Source organism: Tupaia chinensis, unplaced genomic scaffold, assembly GCF_000334495.1.
Source record: "Tupaia chinensis unplaced genomic scaffold, TupChi_1.0 Scaffold000451_1, whole genome shotgun sequence".
Lineage (NCBI taxonomy): Eukaryota > Metazoa > Chordata > Mammalia > Scandentia > Tupaiidae > Tupaia > Tupaia belangeri.
Window position 1 is genome coordinate 453,492 of NW_006159957.1, and position 10,555 is coordinate 464,046.

At 48.7% G+C, this 10,555-nt stretch overlaps 1 protein-coding gene across 1 annotated transcript in view; it reads left to right on the forward strand.

Annotated features, from left to right (window-relative positions):
• The window catches only part of ENTPD3 (ectonucleoside triphosphate diphosphohydrolase 3), a 50,450-nt gene that overhangs the window by 2,896 nt on the left and 36,999 nt on the right, over positions 1 to 10,555 (forward strand). Inside the window, exon 2 of the mRNA XM_006155385.2 lies at positions 1,315 to 1,442. Coding sequence (XP_006155447.1) covers positions 1,315 to 1,442 — 128 coding nt within the window. The remainder of the gene's footprint in view (positions 1 to 1,314; positions 1,443 to 10,555) is intronic.

Here is a 10,555-nt window from a genome sequence, read left to right on the forward strand (position 1 = left end):
TTTGCTATAGGGCGCATGTGCTCACCAGAAAGACAGAGAGAGAGAGAGACAGAAAGCGAGAAATCACCCCCCAGGGGGGAATGGCCATGCCGCAGTCCCTTCTCTTCCATTCTCCTCTCGGGATCTTGGGCACGCACATGCACCCTACGTGAGTTTAAGCCACGAGTCTGGGACTCGAACCGCGGTTGACTACATGGGAGTCCAGCGACATAGCCATTATGCCAACTGCTGGTCCCTTAAAGATACAGAGCATTTCCATCACCACAGCAAGGACTTACACACATGCCTTCCCAGCGACTCCCTACCTCAAATGCTCAAGGCACTTGCTGTTTTGATTTCTGTCCTGCCTGTTCAGAACTTTACATAAATGGAATCGTTTCAGTATAATATAGTACTAATTTATTTTATTTAACGGGTTATTTTTAATGACATATTCTATCACCTGCTTTAATAGAAAACCTGGATTTTTTTCAATCTACATTAAAACAGGTAAATCATCTCAGGGATAACCAGTGAGGTGTGTAATACACTTTGAGAACTATCAAAAAATGAGGCCATGGGAACCAGCAGTTGGCATAACGGCTGTGTCGCTGGACTCCCATGTAGTCGACTGCGGTTCGTGTCCTGGACCTGGTGGCTTAAAACTCACGCTGGGCGCATGTGCGTGCATGCCCAAGATCCCGAGAGGAGAATGGAGGAGAAGGGATTGCGGCGTGACCATCCCCCCTGGGGGGTGATTTCTTGCTTTCTGTCTCTATGTCTCTTTCTGTCTGTCTGGCGAGCACACGCACCCTATTGCAAAAAATCTCTCAAAAAAAAAAAATGAGGCCATGCACACCCTCCCCACAGACACCGTTAGAACCCACAGTTTTGGGATAAATGTGCATGGGTATTGGGGCCCAATTGCTACTCTGCTTTAAAAGCAGAGATCTCGCTGGGACCAGCAGTTGGCGTAATGGCTATGTCGCTGGACTCCCACATAGTCGACTGCAATTCGAGTCCCGGACCTGGTGTCTTAAGCTCACATCGGGCGCGTGTGCGTGCGTGCCCAAGATCCCGAGAGGAGAATGGAGGAGAAGGGATTGCAGCGTGGCCATCCCCCCTGGGGGTGTTTTCTCGCTTTCTGTCTCTCTGTCTCTCTCTGTCTGTCTGGTGAACGCATGCACCCTATAGCAAAAAAAAAAAAAAAGAAAAAGAAAAAAAAGAACCTCCCCCCCATAAAAGCAGGGATCTCGCTAAAGCCAGAGGAAGTGACTTCTGCACCTATGCCTGGCTCCTGCTTCTCCCTTACATCTTCCACTCTTCCCATTTTAGGCTTCAAGGCGCTCTCCAGGACCCCGGCCATCATTGCCTTGGTGGTCCTGTTTGTCAGCGTGGTGGTGCTGCTGTCTATCACCCTCATCCAGGTCCACCAGCAAGAGGTCTTCCCTCCAGGACCCAAGGTGAGTGTGAAGGACCGGCATGGAGGAGAAGAACTGGGCGATGTCATCAGTGATTCTGAAATGATGAGTTATACGGAAAAAAAAATCCCTTCTGCCTCTGGCTGGAGCTAGAAGGAGTAGAAATGTCAAAAGGGTTTGTGGCTGTGGCTACAGAGGAAGAGTTGGGGCACCTTCTCTAAGGACAGGGTGGTTTCGTTTTGACTTCTGATCGCAGGAACCAAAGCTCAATTTTGTAGCCAAGAACTTCAGAAGGTTCCAAAGATGTATCAGTTAGTGCAATTTCCACTTTTACAACCCTGATTATATTGGGTTGTTGGAAAAGTCATGACATTTTTTTTTTTTTTGAGAGGTTTTTGCTATAGGGCGTGTGCGCTCGCCAGAAAATCAGAGAGAGAGACAGAGAGACAGAAAGTGAGAAATCACCCCCCAGGGGGGATGGCCACGCCGCAATCCCTTCTCCTCCATTCTCCTCTTGGGATCTTGGGCACACACGCACAAGTGCCTGGCGTGAGTGTAAGTCACCGGGTCCGGGACTCGAACCGTGGTCGACTACATGTGACATAGCCATTACACTAACTGCTGGTCCCAATGACATTTTTTTTATGCAAAAATGCATCGGGACTTTCTGGACAACCCAATTAATGAAGACCAAGAAACCCAGATTTTTCTGGCCTTTAGCAAAAAAAACTCAAAGATTTGAGAAAATCTCCTTGAGCTGAATTTGTGCCCCTTCCTTTGGGTCTGGAATATATATCATGTTTCATTTGGTTCCCCATCCTAACCCCTCACTGAAATTACTCAGGACCTTAGACGTAGTCCTGGAAGCTGTCTTAGCCCTTGCTAAGTCCATTCCCAAGTGGCATCTTCAATTATTCCTAGAAGACTGGGAATGCCATACCCACCCAGCCTTGACTAGGAGTGTGAGATTGGCCTTATTGGTGAGAGGCCACCCCATGAAGAACTGTCGAATGAAGCCGAGGAAAGTCAGTCAGTGAGTTCTTCAGTCAGTGTGGGGGATAAGGTGTAGCAGACTTGCCCTGTCAGGGGCCGAATAGTCCATATTCTACGCTTTGAGGGCCACTCGTGGTCTCTGCAGCATATTCTTCTTTGTACAAATGACCAGGGCTGAGGTCAGCAGATGGCATGGACTTTAACTGGCTGGATCGCCATGGCTGGCTGCATGGCTCTAGTCCTGGACCTGATGGCTTGAAAAACACACCAGGTGTGGAACCAGCAGTTCGCTTAATGGCTATGTTGCTGGACTCCCACGTAGACGACCGTGGTTCAAGTCCCGGACCCAGTGGCTTAAACTCATGCTGGGCCCGTGTGCGTGCGTGCCCAAGATTCCGAGAGGAGAATGGAGGAGAAGGGATTGTGGCATGGCCATCCCCCTGGGGGGTGATTTCTCATTTTCTGTCTCTCTGTCTCTCTCTGTCTGGTGAGTGCACGCGCCCTATAGCAAAAACCTCTCCCTCCAAAAAAAAACAGAAAAAAAAAAAAAACCCACCTGGTGTGTGCATGTGTGCCCCAAATCCCGAGAAGAGTGTAGGGGAGAAGAGACTGAGGCATAGCCATCCCCCCTTGGGGGTGCTTTCTCACTTTCCCTCTCTCTCTCTATCTCTGTCTCCGTCTCCAGTGAGCACACGTGCCCAATAGCAAAAAAAACTAACTAACTAACTAAATAAATAAATAAATAAACAGCAGGGCTGGCCCTTAGTGGTTAAGGGACCTGGATTTCACACAGCGAACCACATGGTTCAAATCCCACCCTGGAGGCGTGATAAACATGCCAGGTGTGCGTTTGCACATGTGTCCAAATCTCAACAGGACAGATACATGGAGAAGTGTTTGCCATGCCGTGCCCTTTTTGGGGAAGGGGGTGCTTCCTTCCTTCTTTCTGGCAAGCACATGCACGCTCTAGCAATTAAAAAAAAAAAAAAAGATTAAATAAAAAAATACAAGCCCTTCTTAGCTGGAGGGGTCAAGTAATTCAGCCGTGTTATTTGAATCTCATTTAACATTTACGCTTGACCTCCCAAGTCCTTTCTCCCTCTTCCTGCTGTTAGCGACTGTTCAAAGGCTATATCTACATCTGAAATAGAATTTTTTAAGATAGAAGGAACTAATAGTGCCCTGGGCCTTCTGGGTGGGTTTGATCTAATAGGTTGAGGCTACTTCTGAAGGATTAGGATAAAATCTCCTTTTGATAATGGCATTTGGTTCCTGGTTGAGATATTTCACTTAAGAATCTTAGCTCTCATGCAACACATGGGGAAAAAAAAAAAATCCTTATGTAACTGTCCAATGATGAGACAAAAGCAAATTATCTGGCTGTCCAAAGACATTAGCTGAGGCCTAGAGGAGAGGTTTCCTCAAGCTCTCGGCACTACCTTTTTAAATAAACTATGTATACGATCAGGGGCCAGCCAGTAGTGTGGGAGTCAAAGTAGCTAGATTCTGCATGGCTACCTGGGCCATTTGAGTGCCAGATTCTACAGCTTAAAAATCATGCCAGGTGGGGAACCAGCAGTTAGCGTAATGGCTATGTCGCTGGACTCCCACATAGTCGACCGCAGTTCGCATCCCGGACCCGGTGGCTTAAAACTCACGCCAGGCACATGTGCATGCGAGCCCAAGATCCCGAGAGGAGAATGGAGGAGAAGGGATTGCGGCGTGACCATCCCCCCTAGGGGGTGATTTCTCACTTTCTGTCTCTCTCTCTCTGTCTGTCTGGCAAGCTCACATGCCCTATAGCAAAAACCTCTCAAAAAAAAAAAAAAAAAAAAACATGCCAGGTGCATGTGTGTAGGTGGGTGCCCAAAATTTCAAAAGGAGAATGGAGGAAAAGGGATTGCAGCATGGTAAGCTCCCTTGGGGAGGTGATTTCCCATGTTTTCCCAAAACAAAACATTAAATCGGGATCTCAACTAAGAGTAAAACTATCTTTTCTCTCTCTCTTGTTATTTCCCAAAGGCGTGTGGACCTGCCAAAGAGAGACGGAGAGATGGAGAAAGAGGGGGAGAGGGACAAAGCGCCCCTCAATGGAGCCATGGTCATAGCAAAATCCCTTGTCTTCTATTTCTCTATCCTGTTAAGAGTCTGAGCTCTGGTTTTTCAGGCTGCTGGGGCCAGGACTCAAACCACAGACAGCCATGTGGGAGCTGGCTCCCTTAACCACAAAGCTACGGGTCAGCTCACCTCTCTTACACTGTGTGTATTGCTGCTCCGTTTGCTGAGCCCGCTCCCCTGGTTTTTCTCCTCTAACCCTGTGCCACCACAGAAGGGAGATGAAACAAACACTGGGACCCTGTCTTGCAAGTGAAGAAATGTAGGCTTGGCCAATGAGTGGCAGGACCAGACTTATTCCAAAGGCTGAGACCTCCTTCACTTGCCTCCCACTCATCCTGATCCTGAATTCTGAATGGAGACCTCAGGAGAGGGACTGGCCTCTGGTAGAAGAGCACATCCTCCTTTGCCCAGGTGGGAGGATGGGTGCAGATGCAGGAAGGTTCATTGAATTGGGAGAAGGAATAGGCTGCTTCACCCTTGACCTCCAGTAACCAGGGCCCCTGCTCTGGGCCCCACATTCCAGAAGGATCAGCTTTATTAGCTGTAGGCTGGGAAAAGGAACCGTGCCCACCCGAAGCCCATGCTTCCCCTTCTCCAACACACCATGGTGCCTCGGCCCTAGAATCTGGTATGCAAGGCCACCTCTTGAAGGTGGACTTCACCTCTGGTCTGAGGGCGGCCAAGAGGCAGTTGCCTGCAGGCTCTTGTAAACAGAGTCTGGATGCAAAGTGGGAGCTGCCCACACGCAGGTGCACCAGGCTGTTTACTCGGGTTTGCCAGGGGTGGGAAGAGAATACGTTCGGGGATGAGGAAACAGGGAAGACGCCTCCATGGATGGTTGTCTACCTCGGGCCCTCTAACTGTTAGCAACGGGCAGGTTGAGGCAGTTGCCAGCTGACGGCTCTCACCTGTTCTGGAGGTGAACACAAGTCCTCTGTTCACAAGGAGGGGCCTGGAGGAATTAGTTAGAAGACTGGAAGAATAACCCAAGTAGGGGAAAGTAGATCCTGGGGCAGTAGAAAGAACACTGTTGAAGAAGACCACACAGGTATAATGCTACTGCCCCAGGTTGGGTTTCCCTAGTCAAAGAAGTGAATATAGGGTCAGCCAGGCAGTGTGGTGGGTAAGGTGGCTGGATCCCATATGACCGACTGACTGCATGGTTCGAGTCCCAGACCCGGCAGCTTGGAAAACACACTGGGTGCGTGTGCGTGTGTGCCCAAAATCCCAAGAGGAGAATGGAGAAGAAGGGATTGCAGTATGACCATCACCCCTGGGATTGAGGGGGATGGTGATTTCTCACCTTCTCCCCCCCCTCACAGTCTCTCTCTGGCTAGTGTGTTATAGCAAATTTGAAAGCAAACAAACAAACAAAAACTGAGACAAGCAGATAGCATAATCGTTACGTTGCTGGACTCCCACATAGTCACCTGTGGTTTGCATCTTAGACCCAATGACTTAAAACTCACGCCAGGCGTGTGTGCGTGTATGTCCAAAATCCCGATAGGAGAAAGGAGGAGAAGGGGCTGTGGTGGGGTCATCCCCCCAGGGGGTGATTTCTTGCTTTCTGTCTCTCTAGTAAGCGCGTGCACCCTTTAGCAAAAGTTTCACTAAAAAATAAAAATACAAGATGCGAGTACAGGTAGATCAGGTAAAAGTACAAGAAGTGAGATGGGAGGTATGGAGCCAGGAGGGGCCTGTTATCCAGCAGGTCAGCACCACTGTTGATGCAGCTGAGGCTCAACCGACTAGGAATCTCTGACAGTGAAAACTCCCTTCATAGCTGTCCTATATCAAGGGGCTCATAGACACAGGCCTCACCGTAGTCCCATCGAGGGCGGGTTTCCATCTATCTTTGGTTGACAAGCTGCTCCCGGGGGACATTAATTCTCTAGTGTGTGCTCAGAGAGACCCAGGCCACTAGGGGAGGCCCTGGGGCAGGTGGAAGGTGATGGCTGCACACCACCGCAGTAAGGTCTAAGCCTCCGTAGACAGGGCACCATCAGTGACTGTTCCATGTCAAAACTATTATTATCCCCATTTTGTAGTTGAGAAAACAGAGTCAGAGAGGGCAGGTGGTTTCCATGGTTACACAGACTAAAAAGAGCAGAGCTGGCCGAGAGGGAAAAAGAGCAAGCAGAAGAAAGCAGCCTGAAGCAAGGGTTTGGAGGGACTGGAAAGCCATGCCCTCCACCAATGAGGACACAGTTTAAAGAGGCTATTTTAGGAACCAGCAGTTAGCGTAATGGCTATATCGCTGGATTCCCATGTAGTCGACCGCGGTTCGAGTCCCGGACCCAGTGGCTTAAACTCATGCCGGGTGCGTGCGCATACATGCTCAAGATCCCGAGAGGAGAATGGCGGAGAAGGGATTGCGGCGTGGCCATCCCCCCAGGGGGGGTGATTTCTCGCTTTCTGTCTCTCTGTCTGTCTGGCGAGCGCACTTGTCCTATAGCAAAAACCTCTCCAAAAAAAAAAAAGAGGCTATTTCAGATCTCTTCAGAATCTTGCTCTCGGGTCCTACTCACAGTTTCACAGTTACAGGGGCAGGAAGTTGTATGAAAGGGAAAGATTGGCTCAGAAGGTCTATTCTCCTTCGTTGGGTGGATTAAATGTGAAAGGAGGCAGCTGTTCTGGGCCAGTGGACCAGAAGCAGAATGACAGCCTTGGAGGAGAGCCTTCCATGTGCAGCTTTTCTCAGGGCCTTGAGACTCTGCTCTGCTTTTGTTCTGCGGTATGTGCTGGGAACACAGAAGAGCCTTGCAGAGGTGGAGCTGAGTGCATGCGGGGGCTTTCTAATTGTCTTGTTTATGTTCTCATACCTTGGGCTGGTTAGCCTTTGTGTGCTGTTGACAGTTGGCTAGGAGAGGCCAGCTCCACAGCCCTGTCTGGAGGGCCTGGGAACAGTACAGGAATCCCTCAGGAAAAGTCAAGAGAGCTGGCTCTTCAGTCCAGCCCTGGCTTACATGCCTATGGCTTCTGTGAGTTTAAGAGCAGAACAGTTAAAACTCAGGAAAGGGTCGACATGTCCCCAGTTCCTTGTGTTACTGGTCTGACCTGCTCCACCAGCTCGAAGAGTCAACGTGAAGTCAAGTCGTTGCCTTATTTTCCACTCAGGCTCCCATTTGCTTTATTTTCACTACGTCCAGTATCTTCTCCTCGAGGCTGTGTTCTCCTCATCCCCAGCCACAGCTATTCAAGAGCTTGGGAGCTTCTCCATCCCGTATCAATATCCCATTGCCATAGCATCCTCCAGCCACCTGATGTCACTGTTGAACGTGGGTCCTGCACAGTTGCATGGCTTCGGCCATGAGCTTTTCTGCTATGACCTGCTCAGACCACACCAGTTCCTCACCCTACTTCACACAGCTGCAACTATAGCAGAACAGTTAAAACTCAGGAAAGGGTCGACATGTCCCCAGTTCCTTGTGTTACTGGTCTGACCTGCTCCACCAGCTCGAAGAGTCAACGTGAAGTCAAGTCGTTGCCTTATTTTCCACTCAGGCTCCCACTTGCTTTATTTTCACTACGTCCAGTATCTTCTCGAGGCTGTGTTCTCCTCATTCCCAGCCACAGCTATTCAAGAGCTTGGGAGCTTCTCCATCCCGTATCAATATCCCATTGCCATAGCATCCTCCAGCCACCTGATGTCACTGTTGAACGTGGGTCCTGCACAGTTGCATGGCTTCGGCCATGAGCTTTTCTGCTATGACCTGCTCAGACCACACCAGTTCCTCACCCTACTTCACACAGCTGCAACTATCCTCATCCTTCACTCTCCGGGTGGAAGTCATTTCCCTGTAACCATCATGGAGCCTGGGTTTCTAGTGCCTTGTGGCCCACCTGGTCTGCACCTTGGAGAGCTGGAATTAGGTCAGGGTTTCTTCATTCCTAGAAAGCCCTAGATTCCTTACGGGTCCACTCTGCTCCTGCTAGTTCTGCACACCAATAACCAAGAGTGTGTTTTCAAGGGACTTTCTGTCTGCAGAAAGGAAGTCTCCAGGAGCATGTCGGGCACCTTACCGAACAGTCACCCTGTTAGGATTTGTTTCCTCAAAACTCAGTGAAAATGTGGGGGCCATCAATACAGGTTGGACTGTCAGTCAGACTCATGCCTGAGCCCAGGTCTATGATCTGGGGCAATTATGCCACCTCTGTGAGCCTCGATTTCCCCATACATCACGTGGGAATGATGATAACATCCTCCTTATAAAGGGAGTATCATTTATTAAAATTAAAACACTTGTACAATGCCTACCTAGCATAAGTACCAAATGATGGTTTTTACTACCACTACTTTTACTATTATAGTAATATTAATAATGATAATAAGCACATCTAAGAAAGCTTACCTTAGAACTTTTGCTTTTTTTGTGTGTGGGGGGGCGTTGTTTTGTTTTTTTGTTTTGTTTTCTTTTTTTTTACTATAGGGTGCGTGCGCTTTCCAGAAAGACAGAGAGAGATAGAAAGCGAGAAATCAACCCCCAGGGGTGATGGCCACACCGCAATCCCTTCTCCTCCATTCTCCTCTCGGGATCTTGGGCATGCATGCACACGCACCCGGCGTGAGTTTAAGTCACTGGGTCCGAGACTCGAACCGTGGTCAGCTACATGAGAGTTCAGTGACATAGCCATTATGCTAACTGCTGGTCCCAGAACTTTTGCTTTTAACAGAAGTTCACAGTCCTTAAGTGTTGGGCCAGAGGTACAGTATCAAAAACTATTTTCTTTCAGTTAACCCACTAAGTGTTATCTTCAAATCCACATTCAAGCTACAGCATTGCACAGAGGGTTACTCACTAGATTTTATTCAGACATCATCTGGATAAAATCAGATTTCTTGCAGTTTAGCTGAACTGAAAGAAATCCATTCCCATTCCTCCTCTCCCAGAAGAACTATATGAGTTCCATTAATTTAAGCTAATGAGCTCTGAAAACTGGTTAAAGACTACTTTTGAAAATGTCAGGGGGGGACCAGCAGATAGTGTAATGGTTATGTTGCTAGACTCCCATGTAGTTGACCATGGTTCGAGTTCCAGACCCAGCAGCTTAAAACTCACACAGGGTGTGTGTGTGTGTGTGTGTGTGTGTGTGTGCATGCGTGCCCGACACCGCTCCAGAAAAGAGGAAAAGGGACTGCAGCATGATCATCCCCCCTGGGAAGTGATTTCTCACTTTCTGTCTCTATGTCTCTCCAGCGAGCACATGCGCCCTATAGCAAGAATCTCTCTTTAAAAAAAAAAAAAAGAAGAAGAAGAAAATGTCAGGGGGAACTGCCCCACAGCTTAGTGGCCAAACCAGACCCCACATGGCTGACCACAGTTCAGGTCTAGGTCCCAGCAGCTTGAAAACAAAAATCACACTGGCTACATATGTAGACACACCCCACATCCCCATAGGGCCAAGAAATGGAAGAGAATGGCTTGTGGCATAACCACGTCCCTGCAGAGGGTGCTTTCTGTCCCTCCCTCTTGCTTTCTCTTTGCCTCTCTCTGGCCAACACACACACCCTCTGGCCATACAACAAAATAAATAAAAATAAAACATCAAGGAATGATGATGGCGTAAATCGGTGTTAGAAGTGCAGTTAGACCTGACACCTGCCAGAGGGCAGCCATTTCTCCAGGCTCACAGAGCCATCTCTGGCTGCTCCAGCCCGTGGTGAAAGCTGGATTTCCATTGAAGTTACTAGTGAGAATGAACACTCTTAAAAAACAGACCTGGGCTTCTTGCACAGAGAAAACATGCATCCTTTGGGATCACTTGAAATAAAGACTTGGGGAAGCCCAGCCATGGTGGCACAGCAGAAGTGAAACACTCTGCAATGCTTAAAGCTATATGGAAGATCAGGGTTCAATTCCCGAGGCTGACCTACACACATTGGCTCAAGCACTCACCTGCGATCCTGGAGGCTAGGAAAGACAGGGGCGGGGGAGGTCACAGTGTAAGGCTATGTCAAGGGTACTTACCTTTCTCTCTGTCTCTTTCTCGTGAAAGACAATAATAATAAATAAACTGGAATATTTGTGGAAAGGTAGGTACAT